General features: G+C 43.3%; 1 protein-coding gene across 15 annotated transcripts in view; it reads left to right on the top strand.

Annotated features, from left to right (window-relative positions):
* LOC145342912 (receptor-type tyrosine-protein phosphatase delta) overlaps positions 1-22,380 on the top strand; it is a 563,551-nt gene that overhangs the window by 226,670 nt on the left and 314,501 nt on the right. For all 15 annotated transcript variants that reach the window (XM_080188513.1, XM_080188506.1, XM_080188504.1 and 12 more), the window contains exon 3: positions 20,715-20,860. In XM_080188513.1, the coding sequence (XP_080044639.1) occupies positions 20,715-20,860 (146 nt within the window). The remainder of the gene's footprint in view (positions 1-20,714; positions 20,861-22,380) is intronic.

Genomic DNA, 22,380 nt, shown 5'->3' with positions numbered 1-22,380 from the left:
TTTAACATAGCTTCTATATGTTAAAGATATAAATTTGAGAAAATTCAATGCTTTTTTTAATGACCTGGTTTTCATGATTGGTTTATTTGCACTCTGAGACCCCTTTGGTTTCCTATCCCACTTAGACTTGTGACTTCCAAGCACTAAGTGATCTCCCAATTCTTCTGATCAAAATATACAACTTCACGTTTTTCTGTGTCGAATTTCACTGCCAATTATTTGTCCCTTCTACAACTCCGTTAATCGCCTTTAATTTGCTGCATTTCTCAAATGTTCTGACAATTCAGTGTCTTCAGGTTATGCATAGTTATAAACTGATGAGATCATTAGCAAATTTGGAGAGAGGTCCCATTTTAAGTCCTCAGTTTTTCTGTCAAACAGAGCCACTAACAAGAAGATGCCTTATCACTGCAAAATGCACTTTACAATGATGTGATTTAATGAGCATTGATGGTAGCTCCTGCCACATAATATTGGTTTGCTCCCTGAGATTTATCTGAACCCATCTTTTGGTGGCAGAGTGGTTAGCACCGCTGCTTTTCACAGCGCCATGGACCCAGGTTCAGTTCCAGCCTCGGGTTGTGTGGAGTTTGCATCTTCTCCCCGTTTCCTCCAGGTGATCCTGTTTTCTCCCACAGTCCAAAGATGCGCGGGTTAAGTTGATTAGCCATGCTGAATTGACCGTAGTGTCAGTGGGATTAGCAGGGGTTATGGGGATAGGACCTGGGTGGTTGGTGCAGACTTGATGGGCCAAATGGCCTCCTTCTGCATTGTAGGGATTCTATGATCTGATATATGTGATCTATCTAATGATTGCAACTGGCCTTATAAAAGTGTGAAACTCTGTGTGTGTGCAAGATTTAATGTCCTTAAGAACATCATTATTATCTATCACCATCAAATTCTTGATTATTTGTGTCTACATTAGAACCAGTAATACATGACATCAGTCCTGGAAAATAGTCCTGTTAGGAACTTATATGAGGAAACAAATATTGCACACAGAAGATGGTTTGCTTTGAAATGTGTTATGTTGTGGCATGCCAGAAGTTGTCAAGATACTTCAGACTTTGTTTGAAATAAAAGGCACTTGTTGATGAGAGAAACTAGGTACAGGAGTTGCAGTTCTAGGCTGCCCTGAAGTTGTGCTTCAGTCTTTAAGATGTTAACCTCATGGCTGCCAGATGATTCTGCCCCAGAGAGGACTTCACCCTGTGGCGTGATCACTTACTCTCAGATCCCATTGGTTCCTTAAATCAGGCGACTCTTCTGCTGCGCTGTCTTAAAGACAATAAGAAGTCTCACAACACCAGGTTAAAGTCCAACAGGTTTACTTGGTAGCAAAAACCACTAGCTTTCGGAGCGCTGGCTGTCCCTTCCTCCTGTACCGAGGCATGGTACAGGAGGATGGCTTCAACTGGGATCTTGCGTTCATGTCACACCAAATGTAACCCCCACAACTTGTCTGGACTTGCAGAATCTCACTAACTGTCCTGTCTGGAGACAATACACATCTCTTTAACCTGTGCTTAATGCTCTCTCCATTCACATTGTCTGTACCTTTAAGACATGATTAGCTGTAAAGAATCACATTCCAATCATTGTGTCTTTATATGCCCTGTTTGTGAATAGAACTCCCACTCACCTGATGAAAGGGCAGCGCTCCGAAAGCTAGTAGCTTTTGCCACCAAATAAACCTGTTGGACTTTAACCTGTGTTGTGAGACTTCTTACTGTGTTTACCCCAGTCCAATGCCGCATCTCCACATCTGTTTTAAAAGAGACAGACACCATATACACAACAAAATGGTAATGTTAACATGATTGCCAAAATCCTGCTGACATTCACACTGGCAGGGTCTTACAGTCTTGCCATGGTATGCAAGATGGGAGAGATGATAAAGTATGTTAGGTGGCATGGTGGTACAGTGATTAGCACTGCTGCCTCACAGCGCCAGGGACTCAGGTTCAATTTCGGCCTTGGATCACTGTGTGTGTGGAGTTTGCACATTCTCCCCATGTCTGTGTTGATTTCCTCCGGGTGCTCCGATTTCCTCCCACTGTCCAAAAATGGTCGGGTTACGTTGATTGGCCATGGTAAATTGATTCTAGTGTCAGGGGATTAGTGGGGTAAATATGTGGGGTTATGGGAATAAGGCCTGGGTGGGAATGTGGTTGGTGCAGACTCAATGGGCTGAATGGCCTCTTTATGCGCTGTAAGGATTCTGTGACGTTGAAGACAACGTTTCGAATAATGTTAGTGTACTCTGTGCTGTTTTGGATTATTAGTGTAGAAAGAATGTTGAAGTAACTGAGCTCGAGAATAGATTCACCATTTTGATGCCAAGGATAGTTATGAACAGAGGCTTGAGATTTGTGATGTTTTCTTAATAGCAATAAAGATACCCAAAAGAAGAGTGGAAAGGAGTTGACCAGATAATAGAGGGATAGGACAGGGTATGGAAACACAATTTCCTTGGGTTTGAGAGTCTGTGACCTGGGGGATGATTTTGTGCCCACACTCGCCATCAGCAAGAATGGTGATGTGGGCGTAAAGTATCGTGACAGTCAGGAGGAGATGACAGATGCAGAGATGGATACCTTGGGATGTACATGCAGAAACTGACCCCATTGTTATAGACAATGTCATTATGGGATTAACAGATAGATGAGGAAGAGGAGGGGAACAATCATTCATACTTGTTAGTAATGCCATGGTGATATGCTGGTGCGGCAACTGGAATGATATTAACAGCTAACCTTTGTGAACTGAGGTACATATGCACTCTTGAATTGTGTCCTTGCTGAGTTATGACAGTGTGGAAGCCAGTAGTATTTCTAATCTTCTGCTTTATGTATTCAGGTAACAAAAACTGCTAGGCCGACTGCTCATTTAATATTCTTCCATTTGCTGCATTTAATTTCAGAAGACGGATTTGCCGTGTCCCCTCATTACTGTTTTAACCACTTAAGCAGGCCTTTCTTTGAAAATCGTCAGCACAAAGCTTATTGCTGTGCAGGTTTCTTGATTCCTTATGCTTTATTTGTCACTCTTAAATCCAAAAATATAAAAGATCCTGGGTAATGTTCCTCTAATCACTGGGGAGCACCCTGCAGTCAACCAAGCAAAACCTAATACCTGGATTCTCTCCAGGTCGAAGCCTAGCAATCATAGATAGCTTGATTAACCTGAGGCATGTCTGGCAATTCAGAATGGGTTTTGTTAATAGAATTTACAACAATATTTCTGCTGTGTTCAGAAGCATTAGCTGCAGTCTTCATTTACTCATTTCCATTAGCTCTGCCTGAGGATTGAAATGTATTTGAGTATTTTTCTTAATCCTTGTTACGCTAAAATATATCCGTATTTCAGTAGACAATTCATTTAAAATTACCATGCAAATGCCTGCAGGAGTGAGAACAAAAGCAACATCTACGCTCAACATAACATTAAAAAAAAAGCATCATTACCTTGGCAAGGAAATAATATTGTTGCATAGTTCAGAAAAAGGAGAAAATTAATTTTTAAGCTATTTTCATTTGTGTATGAAAATCAACGCGCTGTTCAATCAGACCTGGAAGTTCCATTCTCGCATTCTGGGAATGGATTATGTATGAATGCATCCCTGGGATTAAATGGGAGAATTTCGGCATTTGTGCAGTTCCAGATAAACGCTGGGATCTTCTGGTCTCGTTCGACCCGTCACTGCTGCCAGCAAGAACGGGGGATTTGGCACTCAGCCAAAACTCCATTCACTGCAGCGGGACTGGAAAATCCCAACCACCAGTGAGGTCAGAGAATTCCGGTCATAGGAACCTCCATCAGTAGTAGCTCTTAAACCTCTTTGTCTGATCTCACCATACGAGTAAAGAGTCCTCGAAATAAATAGGGACAAAATTACTAGGGGACTGTCCTATTAAACCTTTGCTTACATTGCATATGTTTTATTTTCCTGAAAGTGGCACCTGTAGTCTGAATTGATCTGAGTTCAGTGACATATTAGAGAAAAATTCAAATAAATCTGATGTGACATTGAAGCACATCCCCTTGTAAAATCCTTTCAATGGTTGATCAATGAGACTAGATGAAGTGGCTTGCAGTAATTAAATGGAAAAGTGATGATTCCAGTGCAAACTTGTCAATATTGGCCATGCACTATAACGTAGAATCCATGGAAATCTCACCATGCAGAGGAGGCTATTTGGCTCATTGAGTCTGCACCCAACTCTCCAAAATAGAATCTTACCCAGCCAGACGTCCCCTGCCCTATCTCCTTATCCCCTGCCATTTATCATGGCTGATCTGCCTAACCTATGCATCATTGGACACCAAGGGGCAATTTAACATGGTCAATTTACTTAACCTGTACATCTTTGAAAGAGGGAGCGACTGGAAGAAACCCATGCATACATGGGGGAAAATGTTCAAACTGTATACAGATAGTCGCCCGAGGTTGGAATTGAAGCTGGATCCCTGGAGCTGTGAGAAAGCAGTGCTAACCACGCAACCATATATGTAATCTTAGTGATTCAGCGAATCAATTACCCAGTATAATCTATATAATCCATTGACTGGTCTCTAGGATCTCAAATGTTAGGGAAGGAAATTGCTTTTACATCAATTGTTTATTCTACAATTGTATTAAATACCACAGAGATGAGTAGTAGAGAAATATGGATGTGATACTTTCCACATTCTCTTGGTATTGTTGGGCTGGACTATAAACTGGTCTTGGAAGATTCATCTGCTGAGTTTTGAAATTTGAATTCACATATATAATTAAGAATATGACTAGCTGGAGGTTCATATTCAAAGGATGCTATAATTAACAGTGGTATTCCCAAAATAAAACTAAAGTAGCATCTGCTATGAAATGTTCTTTTTATTAAGCGCACAGGACTGGAAATTTTGAGGAATTGGGATTGATGGAATGAGAAATGTTATTCAACTGACCCAACTCAATTTTTAAAATCTGTTCTTGCAATGTCAGCATTGCTGGAATTACCATCATTTACTGCCTATCTCTTAATTACCCTCAAGAAGCTCATGGCAAGCAGCATTTTTGCACAGGTGAAGTCCATGTAGTTTAGGTACATCTGCGGCGCTAATAGGAAGGGAATTCCAGGTTTCTGACTCAGTCCCAGTGAAGGAACAGCAGTGACTTGCAGGGGAACTTGCAGCAGATGGTATTCCCATTCATCTACACCCCTTGTCTTTCTAGGTAGGAGGGCCTGTGATTTGGAATAAATCTTGGTGAGTTGCTGTAATACATCTTGTGGATGGCATGCAAGGTGTGCCAGAGATAGAGGGAGTGACTATTATATATTAGATGCACTGCTGATCAGACTGACTGCTTTTCCCTGGGTGGTGTGAAACATCTGGTGTTGTTGGGACTGCACTCCTTTAGGCAAGTGGGAAGTATTCTATAATATTCCTAACCTGTGCTTTGTTGATGGTGAACGGACCATTGGATGTCAGCAAGTGAGTTCCCAGCCTTTGATTGGCTCCTATAATTTAAGCACTTAGCACCGTGATACCAGCCTTCAACACAATGAATGGGCCCTTCTTGTGAAGTGGGACTTTGTCTCTACAGAGACTGTGTGGTGGGCATTCTTATCGGTACATTCAAGGACAATTGCATCTGAGATAGGTAGATCTCGAGTGGGAATGTGGGAGGTGGGGGCAGCATGCCACCATCCCAAACTGCCTTTTTGAAGTCAGCCACAAGGCCAAGTGACCTCGGGACCTCCCCCTGAAATCCTAATCACTCTCTTTGTGTCCTCCCAGGCCTTCCCTACCCTCCCCACCCCAGGGTCCTTTGAACTTACTTTGGTGCCTGGATTTAGTCTCAGGCATCCCAACGCAATTTCTCCAAGGTGGGGACTTCCTTCCCAACTGCGCAACTCAATGCTCATTTGACCATGGAACGGATTTGGGTCACTTGGAGTCAGTGATGATGTGCTCCCTGCCGACATTTCAGGTGGTGGGAAGCCAGACCCCACCATCCAGAAAAAATCAGTGAAGTTAATTGTAATCATGGATGCAGTTTCCATTTTTCTGTATTAAATTCATTAGTTTGGTTCTTGACTCACTGCACGCGTCCTCATTTTATTCATGTTTTTTGAACATCTTGCTTTCCCACACAGTTTGCTACAATCTGGTAGTTTTGGATATTCTACCCATTCTAATACAAGCAACATATTAATTTGAATGGCTTGAAACGAGCTTTTCAGAATTCATTTCTCATTCCATTATGCTCAGTGTAACAATCACCTTGCTGTAAGAGCGATCGGTCAGTGAATAGGCTCCTTTTCAGTGTTGCTGTCAGTTAGTGTTTCAGTACTGACCCTGGAAGCAATGAGCAATCTGCATGTAAATGCAACCCACCTCGTGTCTCTCACCCAGAGGTACCCGGGCTTTAGACTTTATGACTGTATATTCTCAGCAGCCACATGAAAGATTTAAAGCTGATGCTCTCATTAAACTGCATGAGTCGTTAGTCGCTGGTGCCAACAAGTCTTGATCATCTGATTTACGATTCAGTCATCAGTGAACTAAAGGTGCTGAAAACTCCTTTCACTTGTACATCAGGCCAGCAAGTAAGAAATGTAAGGATAAATTGTTGTTTGGGCTTCGAGGGCTTAGTTTATTTGTCTTTTTCTTAAATCCGTTCTTGAGACACAGACATTACTCACAAGGCCAGCATTTAATCATCTGCTTGTTTTTTTTTATTTGTGATTGGTGTAGAGTTTTGAACATTTAGGTACATTTTACCTAAAAAGGAAAGTTTTACAGTGAAGACTGTATTCTGTACAGGTGCCGTAATTGATCAAAAGTGTCCTGGAAATCTTTGAACAGGCAATCCTTGTCTGCAAGTTTTTAAATCATAGAATCTCCACAACACTGAAGGTACCCATCGAGACTGCACTGACAACAATCTCACCCAGGGCCTATCCCTGTAACCCCACATATTTACCCTGCTAATCCCCCTGATTCTAAGGGTCAATTTAGCATGGCCATTCAACCGAATCCTCACGTCTTTGAACTGTGGGAAGAAACCGGAACGCCCGAAGGAAACCCACTCAGATATGGGGAGAAAGTGCAAACTCTACACAGTGACCTGGGTCCCTGGCGCTGTGAGGCAGCAGTGCTAAAGGCATTCATAGTTCTAAAATCACAATAAGGACTGGCACAAAATTGTTGATCTGACCCTTTTGTCGCACCAGTTAATCGAGATGTAATTTTGTGGTATGTTTTCCCTGAACTAAAGGTTAACAAAAAGGTTAATGTCTAATATGGTATTCGTAAAGGTTAAATCTTCCACGATTAACTGTCTGATTTGTTAAAATAATCTAATTTTGAAATCTCTGAGTTACAACAAGTTTAGTGGAGTAAATAATAAAAATGAGAATTCTCTGTAGGCCAGGTAGACCTGTTAGAGATTTTGCATAAAATTAGGTAATTGTTTTCCTGCTGCATTTATAAATATTACCTAACTCAGGTTCAGCACATCAAATGCTAAACTGATTAGAATGTAATTACCAAATGAAAGCAAATCATGAATTTTCAAATGTACAGTGGTCACAAAGGAGTTAGTCTGTTAATCTGTTAGTGATAGAGTTGCATATATTTATTAAACTTTCTATCCGCATACCATGTAATTTGTAGAGAACTGCATTGCCTAGTGGTCGAAAAAAATCACTCAGATATATCTCAGCTGACAATTCTATGCAAACACAAAGCAAGTGGGTGTTGAACTAATCTGCCAGTGATCACAACCCTAATAGAATCTTTTAATAATCTCTCTGCATTTTTTCCCCAAAACAACACCCTGCCTTTTCCAGAAAGAAACAAATGGCTGCAATATTGCTCATTTTCCAGCAAGCTTAAACTATTTTTCTCATCTCATTTATGAGATGTGGGCGTCGTTGGCTCAGCCAGCATTTCCTGCCCATTTCTAGTTGCCCTTCAGGAGGTGGTGGTGAGCTGCCTTCTTGAACCACTGCAGCCCCTGAGGCATAGGGAAGGGATGTTAAGGAAGGCTGTCAGGGAAGAAATTCCTAGATTTTGGGTGACAGTGAGGGAACAGTAGTGTATTTTGAAGGCAAGATGGTGAGTATTTTAGAGGGGAACCTCCAGGTGGCAGTGTTTCTAGGTATCTGCTATTCTTGGCCTTCTAAATGGTAGCGGTGGTGGGTTTGGAAGGTACTGCCTAAGGAACCTTGATGAGTTCCTGCAGTGCATCTTGTAAATGGCACACACTGCTGCACTGCTCATCAGTGGTGGAGGGATTGAATATTTGTGGAAAGGATAGCAATCAAGTGAGCTTCTTTGTCCTGAATGGTGTCGAGCTTCTTGAGTGTGATTAGAGTTGCACTAATCCAGGCAAGTGGACAGAATAGTTCCATCTTGCTCCTGACTTGTGACTTGTAGATTGTGGACAGGCTTTGGGGAGTCAGGAACTGACCTATGCGCCGCAAGATTCCTAACCTTCAACCTGCTGTTGTAGTCACAGAATTTATATGGTTAGTCCAGTTCAGTTCCTAGTCAGTGGTAACCCCAAGGATGTTGATTGTGGGAGATTCGGCGATGGTAATGCCATTGAACGTCAAGGTGTGTGTGATGCTTGGGTCCTTTCTTGTTGGGAATGGTCATTGCCTGGCACTTGTGTGGAGTGAATGTTACTTGCCACTTGTCTGCCAACCCTTGATATTGTCCTGTTCTTGCTGCATTTGGACATGGATTACTTCAATATCCAAGGAATCACAAATGATACCGAACATCACAGTCATTAGTGAACATCTACTCTTCGCATTTTATGATGGAAGGAAGGTCATTAATGAAGCAAATGAAGATATTTGGGCCTAGGACACTACCCAGAAGGTCTCCTGGAGTGATCTACTGGAGCTAAGATGATTGACCTCTGATCACCACAACAACCACCACAACCATCTTCCTTTGTGCAGATATAACTTCAAACTGCGGAATGTTTTCCCCCGATTCCCACTAACTCCAGTTTTGCTGGGGCATCTTGATGCCAAAATCAGTCAAATGCGACTTTGGTGTCACCTCACCTCGGGTCTTCATCACTTTTGTCAAGTTTTGAATCAAGGCTGTAATGAGTTCAGGAGCTGTGTGATCCTGGCAGAAAATCAAACTGAGAGTTCTTGAGCAAGTTATTGTTGGGTTCAAACAGTTGGAGGCAGTTAGTGGCAATTCCCTTCCATCACTTTATTGATGATCTAAAGCAGACTGAAGGGGCAGTAATTGGTCAGGTTGGAGTTGTCCTGTTTCTTGTGTTCGGGATATACCCGGGCAATTTTCCACATTGCCAGGTGGATGCCAATGTTGTATCTATACTGGAACAACTTGGCTAGGGGTTTATTAAGTTTTGGACCACAGATCTTCAATACTATTGCTGGAATATTGTCAGGGCCCATAGTCTCTACAGTATCCAGTTTTAGCCATTTCTTGATATCAGGTGGAGTGAATTGAACTGGCTGAACACCGTCATCTGTGATATTGGGGACCGAAGAAGGAGGCCAAGGTGGATCACTTACTCGGCATTTCTAACTGAAGATTGTTGCGAATGCTTCAGCCTTTTACACTGATATGCTGGGCTCTTTCATCATTGAGAATGGGGATATTTGTGGAACCTCCTCCTCCAATAAACTGTTCCACTGTCTACCTCCATTCATGGCTGGATGTGGAAGGACTGCAAAGCTTAGATGTGATCCATTGGTTGTGGAATTGCTTAGCTCTGGCTTTCTTGCTGCTTATGTTGTTTAGTACCGAAGTGGTCCAGTGTTGTAGCTTTACCAGATTGACACCTTACTTTTAGATATGCCTGGTGTTGCCTCTGCTGTCTTCATTGAACCATTATTGATCTCCTAGCTTAGGGGTAATGGTAGAGTGCGGGATATGCCAGGTCATGAGATTATACATTGGGGCTGAGTACAGTCCTGCTGCTGCTGATGGCCCACAGTACCTAATAGATGCCCAATCTTGAGTTGCTTTTGGAGGCTATTGCATTGAGCATGGAGGTTGTATCACACAACACAATGGAGGGTATCCTCATTGTGAAGGCGGAACATTTTCTCCACAAGCACCGGCCGTTCATGTTGATACTAAGTTGGATAGGTGCATCTGCAACAGGCAGGTTGGTGAAGATGAGGTTTTTTTCCTCTTGTTGGTTCCCTCACCATCTGCCGCACTCCCAGTCTATCAGTCCTTTAGGACCCCATCAGCTCAGTCTGTGAAGCCCTCCACCCAGAGTACATTCTGTTCTCTTGCCACCCTCGGTGCTTCTTCCAACTGGTTCTCAACGTGATGGAATGCTGATTCATCAGTTGAAGGGGGACAGTACATGATAATCAGCAGATTGTTTCCTTACCCATGTTTGAAGTTGTGGCATGAGATTTCATGGGGTCCAGTGTCAATGTTAAGGACTCTCGGGACAACTCCCTCCCGACTGTATACCACTGTGCCACCCACCGCCTTTGCTGGATCTGGACACATTCAGGAATGGCGAAGATGATATCTGGGATATTATGTGTAAAGCCCGTTTACAGAGACTACATGACATATAAGTGGTCAATGTCTTGTTGCACCAGTAATACAATACAATGTTGTAAAAATTGCATGTGTGGTACAACATTCAGTCTTTACTGCTAGGGACTTGTGAAATGATGTGCATGTCAAAAATTCAGCAGCAAGATGAATGTGAAATCTTTACAAATTTTAAAACGCCTGGCAGAGTGCAAAGAGGTAGATAAATATTTGGGACAGGCAGTTGACATATTGCATGACTAGGGATGGGAACTTAGTTGCCCTCAGAATGTAAGGGCTATTGAGTGCAAGAATTTGCAGTGAACGTATTTTCATTTGATACTGCTTCACAACAAAATGATAAACTGTTCTTTACAACAGTGTTTAGATAGCGTGCCATTTAGAGCCATATACCCTGCCAAGGGTGGCATTTGTACCAACATTCAAATGTTGTAAAGGGCAGCATTCATAGCAACAGCAAGGCACTTTTGAGAGTATTTCAGACTGCTCTAAAGGAAATATTTACTCCAACATTTGACCATTAGGAATGGTGCTGTTTTCAACAAATGTATCATTTTGACCTGATTGTTTGCAGGGCACACAGTCTGATTGTACATTCACAGGTACAATACTTTCAACAATGTGTGCTGCTGTAGACAGCCAATAAAAAAATCCCTCTACTTTTTCTTACAGCTCACATTCAGTTGGTCACTTATATTCAGCAGCTCCTGTTGTTTATAGACTGTACCAATCATATAGACAGTGACACATGCAGATATTTGTATATCAGGCACTGCTTTAGTTTATTTTGTTTCATTATTGATCCGCACCATTTTCATGTTCACCATTTTAATTATGGAATTCTTTTGCTTATTCCAACCATGTTATAAAGGGTGGGCAGCAGGGGTGAAGAATCTGGCATGAGTAATCCCTACGGAATCATTATCTATCTCTTTTCATAATCTAGGTCAGGGCTAATCTGGATGCTCTCGAAGAAAACATTCTGAAAAAAAATGTTGTTGCTCAGGGGATGATCTTATCAGGTGTTTAAAAGAAAGCACCTCCCTGTTCTGGCAACTTCATCTTCTGCAATAAAAGGCCAGACTACCATTCTGAGGTCACAGATTGTTTATTTACAGGTTTTGGAAATAGCTGGTCTTGAATTTGGTATCAAAACAGCATCTGAACAATATGCACCTGAACCAAAATGTCTTCATTACAAATGGCGGGGATGGATGTTGGTGATTGCTGAGGGTGTAGGGAATGTGTGGAGGGATGAACAAGAATTATGTCTTCACGGTAGGAACCTCGTGACACATTGAGTCACTACCAGGACCTGGACTGAATCTAGGCAAATCCTTTTCCACTCTGACAACACTGAGGGTCATGACAGAAAACAGAAGTTTTACATTTGTAGAGCATGTTTGTGACCACTGAATGTCCCAAAGTGCTTTACAATTAAGTATTTTTGAAGTGGTATTCAGTCTTGTATTACATGAAATGTAGCAGCCAGTTTGTGCACAGCTGTGTTTTAATATTGCCATACATGACCATCACGCCTGATGCTGAAACTGGAACAACTCTCTCATTCAGCATTCATGACATCTTGCAGCTTGAGTGCAAATTCTTCTCAAATAAATCTTCAGCTTCATGTTTTCTTGTCAGTTTCTGTTCACTGGTCATTTTCTTTCAAAGTCAGAGGTCTCTGTGCAGTCAATCTACATTCATGATTTAGCCAATATAAAGCGTGAGATACTGCGAATGTTGGGAATCTGAGAGAGTCAAAGGAAATACTCAGCAAGTCCAGCAACATCCTGAGCATTTCTAACATATTCCGCTTCTCTTTCATATTTGATCTGATGTACCGACTTTCCCAGTGATCACATTTTATTTGGACCCTTTAATGCACTTTATCAAGTCACACAACCCTCTCTGAATGGGAGAAATCTAATTAAAATGGGTAATTTTTTAAATGGTGATTTGATGGCAAAATGGGTCAACATGTATTATTCTCTGTGCTAATCTGCTTAACACTGGAGTGAAACCATGTGATGGGGGGTGCATATGGAGGGTGACTAGAACGGGGGGAATTTTCTAGGCCGGGGGAAATTCCTAGAGATCACGGAATAAGAATCTTGCCAATGAGATCTTGTCGTCAGATTTTCCCCACCCCTCACCAGTGACGTAACAAGGTTCCTAACCAGAAAGGGCGCAAACTTCATTTAAATTCAATTTAATAAATTAACAAATGGTTAAAGGGCTTCCCCACCACATGTTCCCCGTCCCATCCCCCGATTATTGAAAAAAGTACTATAATGCATGTGAACAATTACACAAAAATGGTCAATGCAAAGATCAAGTGAACATTTAGAGGACACATCCTATGATGAATGAGCAGTCTTTGCTACTCTGAAACCAGCTGTTGCTGATTGTCATACCCTTCACTTACTGACATTGATGAGTTTCTCTGAACCTTAGCTCTTTTGGAAGTTAAACACAGTAAATCCAAAATTGTCGATTTGAGGAACTATCATTTGGGATTCTACGTAAGTGTATTTGTTTTAAATTTTCCTACTTTTTTGTTGCCTTTCAGTCATTAACTGACAGAATCTATGAAAAAGAAACAGCCCATTCTGCACAATTGGTCTGTACTGTTCAAAACCTTTTAAAAATATATAAATAATCTTGGGTTATTCCAGCTAAAGAAGTTGTGTGGTTAATGACAATACTAAGTAGTATGAGATTCTTCCAAACCAATCTTCCTTTGACTTCAGTGTTGAAATCTCTTTGACCCCTTTGATACATAAAACCACCTTGGAAATTTGGATAAATCTAGAATGTATTAATATGGTGTCTGTAATTCAGAGACATCTGTGACCATCTTGTGCAGCATGAAGAGCAGGAGTAAGATAGAACAAGAGGAGAGAGGCTTACCCTGCCATACCTGTCGTTGCCCCATCAACAATGCTCCATTTTTATTGCAGTTTGGTTTCCTTCAATATTAGCAATAATCCTACTGGAATTTCCTTTTCCCAGATTTTTTAGCTTGTTACTATTGAAGTTTACAAGGATAAACACACAGCCAATTCACTTTGCTTATCTGCTGCAAGGTAATTTTACGGTGAAAGTTTGTGTGTGCAGCAGGAAGTACTAAAAATGCTACATATTAGAAGAAATAATTTTTCCGCTGATTTGAAAGCCACCATGAAAGAACAGCACGGCTGATATTGACAACATAGCCATTAACAATTGGCTATGGTCAAAGAGTGGGGCCTTGGGAAAAGTGAGATAACTCTTTCAAAGAGTCAGTACAGGCATTTTGGGTGGAATAACTTCCTCCTGTGCTGTAAGATATGATGCTATTAATTGGCTACCATGGGAACTGCCACTTGAAACCATCTTTTCTAACTGATTTCAAGTTGTCAGTATTTAAATCTTACACCAATCATATGTGCTGTAAGCTGCAGTTTCTGCCTTTATTTATACCTGGGAAGATCTGTTCTGGGTGCATTTGGAATACCATATTGATTCGTCCATCAGTGACCAAAGAACAGAGTGGCCATTGCCTTTGGAGACCGTTAGTAAAACCACTTCTCCGAATTGGTGTCAGTGCTTCCAGAAACAGCAGTTAGCACGAAAGATCCCACAATATGAAGATTTGCAGAAAGCTGACTTGGCTTTTTCCTTTTTATTGAAGTTTGAATTAATGTTAAGGGGTGTTCATTGATGAAGGTTTTTCCTCTCGAAAACGAGACTCCAGTTGAGTTGTTCATGATTCGCCAATAAGCAGAAGCTTTCGATAGGATGTAGGAATGGGGTTCTAAACTAAACATGCTGTGGGGGAGGGATTTGCTGGCCCTGTTTGATGTGTGTGCAAATTCCATTATGGCTGGAAACTCGCACCTAAAGAGACATAATGAGATCCCGCCACCAACGCAACACTACACCCCACCCACAGTGTCATCAGGTTCACGCCCAACAAGGGCAGGCTTCATTATCATTCAAAAACCAGACTAAGAGGTTAAGGCCATATCTTCCTGGGATGTCATACATTCTCACCCGCTGGCGTGACTTAATGACGTTGGGAATAACTATTTGAGAGCAGATGTGATGACCATGCTGAGGAGGAGGACCAAGCGAGTGTGGTCCCTGGTCAGGGACATGGTTGGCACTGCCAGGGGGTGGTCTACACGGGGTGAGGCCTAGAGGGGCAATGCCTGTAGGTGACCCAATAACAGGTGTTCACTTCACTGGGGGGTGGGGGAGGAATGCCGGTGATTAAAGCGAGAGGTACTTCAATGGTGATTTGAGATGGGCTGCCCTTTCAAAAGGTGGTCTGATCTCAGGAGCCGCGCTTGCTCGCAGTTCTAAAGCCCCAGCCCCCACAATGATGGTGCAAAACATGCCACCCCTCCACCTTAAAAAGCAAAATGTGGGAAGATCTGGAGAGAAAACCTGCCTGTTTTTCTGGGGAGTAATACGCCGGTTTTCAATCTGATTTTGACACCTTGGCCAGACTTCTGTGACCTCACACGGTTGTGATTCTCCGGTCCCACTGCAGTGAAAGGAGTTTTGCCTGAATACCAAATTCTCTGTTCTTACTGTGGTGGGGCGAATGAGATTGGTGAATCTCAGCCCTTGCCATTTGTTGGGAAAACTCCACTTGCTTTTAATTAATCCTCACAGGATTGTTGTCTGGTGTGCTTTCACTGAAATATATTTGCTTCCATTTGTTGACCATCGACCATTGCGTGATTTGAAACTCATGTGCCCATGAGAAACAGCGGGTGAGATTTTCTGTCTTCCCTGTATTTCTTGCTGGGAGATGGCGTGCTGTTTGCCGGTGGCGGGACCTTCTGGCCCCATCACAGTCAATGGGATTTCCTATTGAATTCGTCCTATGCTGCCGGGAAGTTTGTAGTGGGCAAACTGGACCACCATCGGCAGGACTGGAAGATCCCAGCCGCATCAATGGCCAGAATGTTCTGGCCAGTGTGTGCTTTGAGTAGGGAGACAAAGTACGAATTGTTTGGCCAGAGTTCTCCGGCCATTCACACCAGCGGGATTCTCAGCAGTGAATGGAAATTTTGCTGACCGCCAAATTCTCCGTCCTCGCTGGCAGTGGGGGGGGGTGGGGCGTGAACAGCCAGAGAATTCCAGCCTTTGTTTCTATCCCAATCAATATGATCCACCTTTAGTTTCCTTGGGCAGGAAGAAGTTGACCAATCCAAAAGTTAAAAAAAAACACTGAGATGTCTTATCGCGTGATGCCTCATAACCGATACAGCTGATTAATTCACAGGCACCGGGAGGTTTCACACATTGATAGGTGGCAATGGGTAATGAACTGCACTAGATTCTCCCTTACACTTTGTTGGATCAAGTGCTGCAGTTGTCAGGGAAGGCTATAAATAGCTGACAGCAACCTTTCAACACTCGCATGCTAATATCTAGACGCTAGCTATTTACTGCTGCAGTCCAACAACTGAAGTTCATAGATGGGTCACAGTACCAGAGGCAGTTGAGTAATTAATTAATCAAAGTTGATGCAGTTAAAGAAGAAAATAAAGAGCCCATATAAAAGCAGTTATATAGTTGTGCAATATATTGAAACCTAAGTGGATGGACAGCCCTGTACTGTGAGACAGAAATTCGCCACGCTGCAGCTTATTTGAGTCAGGTACAATGTTGTGGAGAACTGCTGAGGCTAAATGGTACACAGTTGGCAGGTTTGAGGAGAAAATCGTTAAAAAACAAATTTGTCATGTAATGCTGGGGCAGTTTTTTTCATTCTTTCATGGGCTGTGAGTGTTGCTGGTGAGACTAGCATTTGTTGCTCATTGCTAGTTGCCCTCAAGGAGGTGGAGATCAGTCGCCTTCTTGAACCACTGTGATCCATCTAGTGTCGGTGCACCCGTGGTGCTACTGGGAAGCCCCTCGGTGATCTGATCAGACCAGCGCAAACATAGGAGTGCCAGAGGTTTGTGGACTTCTCAGCTGAAGTTTGTGGGTGACCAGAGGATAAGGGGAGAAATGAGCTAAGAAAGGAAACTGACATTATCGTATGAAAATTGATCAGAAATAGTACTGAGATTTGTGGAAAGACGTGTTTCATAAGCATAGTTACCAGCCAAAAATAAATTTCTTTTTTTAAACGTGTGGGCAAAATGTAAACTAGCCTGTACTATAAGAACATTTTCAATGTCTTGGTCCTGTTGAGTTTATCTTTCCCATTGCTTTGGACATTGGGTTAATATTATAATGTATTTAGCACTGTGTAAGAAAATTCTGAGCGCTTTGTTGGTGTAAGCAGTATCATTCAAATTAAGGTGCCTTCTCCACATTGGTGAATACATTCTTCACACCAAATACACAGCTGACTAACTTAGAGTCACGAGAGGCGGAATCTTCCGAGAATGTGGAAGAGTGCTAGTTGTGATGAGAAATCTGGTTGGAACTCTTCAGCTCCACAGACCAGTTTTTTCTCTGGATCTTGTCACTTTAACTGCCAAAAAAAAGAGCTGCCACTCAGCTGGGGTGGGGATTCTTGAAGTTGGGAGCTGGGTCCCTCCCCCTCATCATGGAGGTACCTTTGGCCGCCCCCTTGATCATCCCCGGCATCCCCATTCCACCTCCCTCCCTTCGCTCCGATCATCCTCGGAATCCCCATCCACCACCCCCCACCTCGATCATCTTCAATATACCATTTTTGATTATCGCTGGCATCCCCTTCTCCCCATCACCATCATTGCTGTCGTCTCTATCGCACTCTGTGCCTGCTCCCACCTCACCGTAAATAGATGAGTCCCTGCACATAAGGCCTTTCCGAGTATACTCTTGAACTGCCCCCTGACACAGGTTGGCACTGTGCTAACCTAGCAGTGCCAGTCTGTGCCAGGGGCATTGCCAAGGCACTGCCTAAACCATGCCCCCCACCTTTTGAGGGCTACAGTGACCTTTCACCTCTGAGTAAAATCCCCACGACAGGATTATGTCTGGGTGAACCTGATGTAAACTACGCCAATGTGAGATCATGTTGAATAGGTGCGAAAATCTCTTTGGGGAATGAGGGGGAACGGTGAGGGGATGTTAAAATCAGATTTTCACGCAATGTGTGCGTGAGTCTGATAACGTCGCCAGCGAGAGATGGCAAAAATAAAAGATCCCAACCTCACCAGCAATATTCGCAATTTCCAGCTGTTGCTGGAACTTGAGCCCCCTGCCAGCGATCTTGTGGACAGAGTTTGTGGACTCAGTTCCTGCCCACCGGGCTCTACAGCACAGAAGGAGACCCTTCAGCCCATCATGTCTGCATTGGCCATTAAGCACGTATCTATTCCAATTCCACTTTTCAGTACTTGGTCCATAGCCTAGTATGCTGTGCCTTTTCAAGTGCTCATCTAAATACATAAGAACATAAGAAATAGGAGCAGGAGTAGGCCATCTAGCCCCTCGAGCCTGCCCCGCCACTCAACAAGATCATGGCTGATCTGTTGTAGCTCAGTTCCACTTTCCCGCCCTCTCCCCATAACCCTTAATCCCCTCTCTTATCAAGAACCCATCAACCTGCTTCTTAAAAATATTTAGCGAGGCAGCCTCCACCACTTCAACGGGCAGAGAATTCCAGAGATTCACCACCCTTTGAGTGAAGAAGTTCCTCCTCAACTCCGTTCTAAACCGCCTCCCCTTTATCTTGAGGCTGTGCCCCCTAGTCCTACTGTCTTTTTTGAGCGGGAAGAGTCTCTCCACCTCTATCCTATCCATCCCATTCATCATCTTATACGTCTCAATGAGATCTCCCCTCATTCTTCTAAACTCTAGCGAGTACAAGCCTAGTTTATTCAGCCTCTCCTCATAGCTCAATCCCCTCAACTCCGGTATCAGCCTAGTAAACCTCCTCTGCACTCCCTCCAGGGCCAAAATATCCTTGCGCAGGTGCGGCGCCCAAAACTGCACACAGTACTCCAGCTGCGGCCTCACCAATACCCTATACAGCTGCAGCAAGACCTCTCTACTTTTATATTCAATCCCCCTCGCTATGAAGGCCAGCATCCCATTCGCCTTCCTGACCACCTGCTGCACCTGCAAGCTGGGTTTTTGCGACTCATGCACAAGGACCCCGAGGTCCCTCTGCACCGTCGCCTGCTGCAGTTTTTCGCCACGTAAGTAATAGTCCTTCCTACCATTCTTCCTACCAAAGTGGACCACCTCACACTTGCCAACATTAAATTCCATTTGCCATTTCCTGGCCCATTCGCCCAGCCTATCAAGATCCTTCTGCAGACTCTCCACACCCTCCGCACAATTTGCCTTAAAATGTTGTGTGGATTCCCACCTCTTTCACCCTTTCACCCTTTCACCCTGGTAGTGAGTTCCAGGTTCCCATCACCCTTGATGGACTTGATGGATTGAGTTATAAGGAGAGGCTGGATAGACTGGGACTTTTTTCTCTGGAGCGTAGGAGGCAGAGGGATAATCTTATAGAGGTCTAAAAACTAATGAGGGGCATAGACAAGGTCAATAGTCAGTATCTTCTCCCAAAGGTAGGGGAGTCTAAAACTAGAGGGTGTAAGTTTAAGGTGAGAGGGGAGAGATACAAAAGTGTCCAGAGGGGCAATTTTTTCACACAGGGTGGTGAGTGTCTGGAACAAGCTAAGGAGAACCTGTAGAGGTGGGTATAATTTTGTTTTTTAAAACACATTTAGATAATTACGTGGATGTGATGGATATAGGGGGATGTGGGTCAAGTATAAGCAGTTGGGATTAGTTTAGGGGCTTAAAAAAAAAAGGGTGGCATGGACAAGTTGGGGCAAAGGGCCTGTTTCCATGCTGTAAACCTCTATGACTATGACTATGACCCTCTGGGTGAAAAAGTCTCTCCTTAAATCCCATTTGAATTTTGCACCTCCTAACTTAAAATCTATACCCCTTGGTTATTGATTTCTGTACTGAGGAGAGAAGTTTCTTGCTCTCTGATCTATTCCTGTCCCTCATAATCAGCTCCCCCTTCCTTCAGCCGCCTTTGCTGTAAGTCATCAGCTATTGTCATCCCATCTTGTTTTTGCTACCTGTTCCTTAGTACATGCAAATTGGGCAGTGATATTGAAGCCTCGCGACTTCATCTTTCACCAGGGAAAGATTGATACCACACATTGCTGCATGTGCTTTTCTCTGAAATACAGTAAATAAGAGGGTTTACTATCTTGATTCAGTCAGAGCTTGTACTGCCATTGTGCTGAAGTGTTGACTGTTGAATGGGATACTGTTTTTCACGCTGTTGCTTATTTAATTTGGATCCGAGGTAACCAGACTCCTTGAGCCTGTACTTGGAATTCGTACAAATTAATGCAGCTCCTTTACTGTTCCCAACGGGATTGTGACTCCACCATTCAAATAAGGGAGCCGGATAAGATCCAGTTGGCTGTTGTGATGAAGGGACTGCATTGGAGTTATCTGACCAAAACCATCCAGTTGAAAACAGATTTGATTGGGTCAGACCCTCCCAATCTTATTTCCAGTGTGATGGATGTCAGATTGGAGGAGGTTGGTTAGGTGGGTGGGGGGTATTGACCAGAATCTGGGCGTTTGCTCTTGCCGCGGTCAGGTTAAAATTACCCCCGTGATTCATTTCTTCTTCATGGTGATCCAACTCAATCTTGAATTAATCCAACATTTTTGCTCTCCAGCCTTTTGCATCTATACTTAACTCGAGTTAATGTGCATGTGCAGTGTGCCAGCCTGTGAGAAACCAAGGGTAAATTATGGGATACAGCATCTTTTTTTGGAGTTTACTATTTCTGAGGGTGCGGCTGGTTGGAAAATCCACAGCGATAATCCAACTTAACTGTCAAACAGCTTTAAATTGAAGAGGTTCTCATATTGAAGACAGCCGTTTCATCCAGGTTAACCCATAATTTAGCACTTTGAACCATCAGTCCAAATTCCTGCTTCAGATTGCCCACCCAGAGAAGGCATCCCCACCAAGTCTAATAGATACACTTGTTTCCATGGCTGTGAAATTAAAGACCGCTGCTGGAAAGGTTCCCACCGATCTACTGACCTGGCGATACCACATTTAAATCTGTTTAATGAAATGTCGCATTGCCGAGCAACTGAGACTTAAGTTATTCAGGAATGTGATTTATTATTTTCCTTTCTTTTTATAGCACCGCCAAAGTTTACAAGAACTCCCATTGACCAGACGGGAGTCTCGGGAGGGGTTGCGTCATTTATCTGCCAAACCTCTGGAGAACCGAGGCCTAAAATTGTATGGTCTAAAAAAGGAAAGAAAGTCAGCTCTCAGCGATTTGAGGTATTGCATCCATTATTTTCTCATCAGGAAAATGCTCCGTAAGGTTTTCATTATAAACCTCCCATTTAGTTTAGTTTTGTTTTGTTTCTGTTTGAGCTCTGTGAAAATGTGTTGAAGGTGTTTAAAGATGTTGAAGATGACCAATCTGTCAACTGGAATGTCCAGAATTGGAATCTGAACTTGACCGATTTACTTAGGTGCACCAACCACCTTATCGAATAATATTTTAATTGTCAGACGATTAGTTGGCTTGAGCTGATGGCCAATTTCTGAAAGCTTCCAACGTCTGAAGTGGAGCCCTCGACTCGTCTCTAAGACGGGACACTGCTTCATTTCTGCACTTCCAACACATGCGTGCACACTCCTTCACTCTCGCGCACTCTGTCTCGTTTGCCCTCGCATGCACTCGCACTCACTCTCACATACTCTTGCACACTCTTTCTCTCTCGCATGCACTGTCATACACTCTCCCTTGCATGCAGTCTCGTGTGCGCTCTGTCTCTCGCACATGTTCTCCCTTTCACCCTCCCTTTCACCCTCCCTTTCACCCTCCCTTTCACCCTCCCTTTCACCCTCCCTTTCACCCTCCCTTTCACCCTCCCTTTCACCCTCCCTTTCACCCTCCCTTTCACCCTCCCTTTCACCCTAAAACATTTCTCCCTCATGTCAGGATTCCTGTCCCTCATCCCTCATACCCCCATGCCAGCTTAATGTCCCCTCATACCCTATGGCATCCTCACGTCGACTCATCCACCTCCCATGCCTTCTTATATTCATGTTACCTTCATACCCACTCAAGCAGCATCCATCATGGTCAGACCTCAGGAACGTGTGGCAGTTACTCCTACACACGTGATAGCAAAAAAAATTTCCATTCAAGAAACCCATTCAGAACTTTTAAAGCTCCTCTACTGTGTAGTATCTTACAAAAACAAACACATTTTCAATTAGCTGCCAAATCAAAGACGGCACATTGGTTAACATGGTGACACAGTGGTTAGCACTGCTGCCTCACAGCCCCAGGACCTGGGTTCAATTTCTAGCTTAGGTCATTGTGTGGAGTCTGCACATTCCCCCCGTGTCTGCTTGGGTTTCCTCCGGGTGCTCCAGTTTCCTCCTACAATTTGAAAGGTGTGCTGGTTAGGTGCATTGGCCATGCTGAATTATTCCCCGAACAGACGCAGGAGTGAGGCAACTGGGGTATTTTTGTAGCAACTTCATTGCAGTGTTTACTGTAAGCCTACTTGTGGCACTAATACAATAAACTTTAAACTTAAAAAACAGTTAATCTGATGCAAGGTTGAGAAAGTGGGCATTCAAGAAGAATCTCGGCAGGTATGGGAATTGAACATGTACCATTGCCCTTGTTCTGCACCATGAACTAGCAGTCTAGTCAGCTGCACCATTTGAGTCCCCTGCATAATAATGGCCTTTATCAAAATGTCAACCAAGATCTTTATTGAAACTGCATGACCAGGTGGTAATGTTTCTTTTTCTAACCTACACCAGATGACCTGTAA

The sequence above is a fragment of the Carcharhinus amblyrhynchos genome, chromosome 5 (assembly GCF_965287045.1).
Source record: "Carcharhinus amblyrhynchos chromosome 5, sCarAmb.v2.hapA, whole genome shotgun sequence".
NCBI classification, from domain to species: Eukaryota; Metazoa; Chordata; class Chondrichthyes; order Carcharhiniformes; family Carcharhinidae; genus Carcharhinus; species Carcharhinus amblyrhynchos.
Note: the sequence above shows the minus strand (reverse complement) of the source record. Positions and strands in the feature narration are given on the sequence as shown.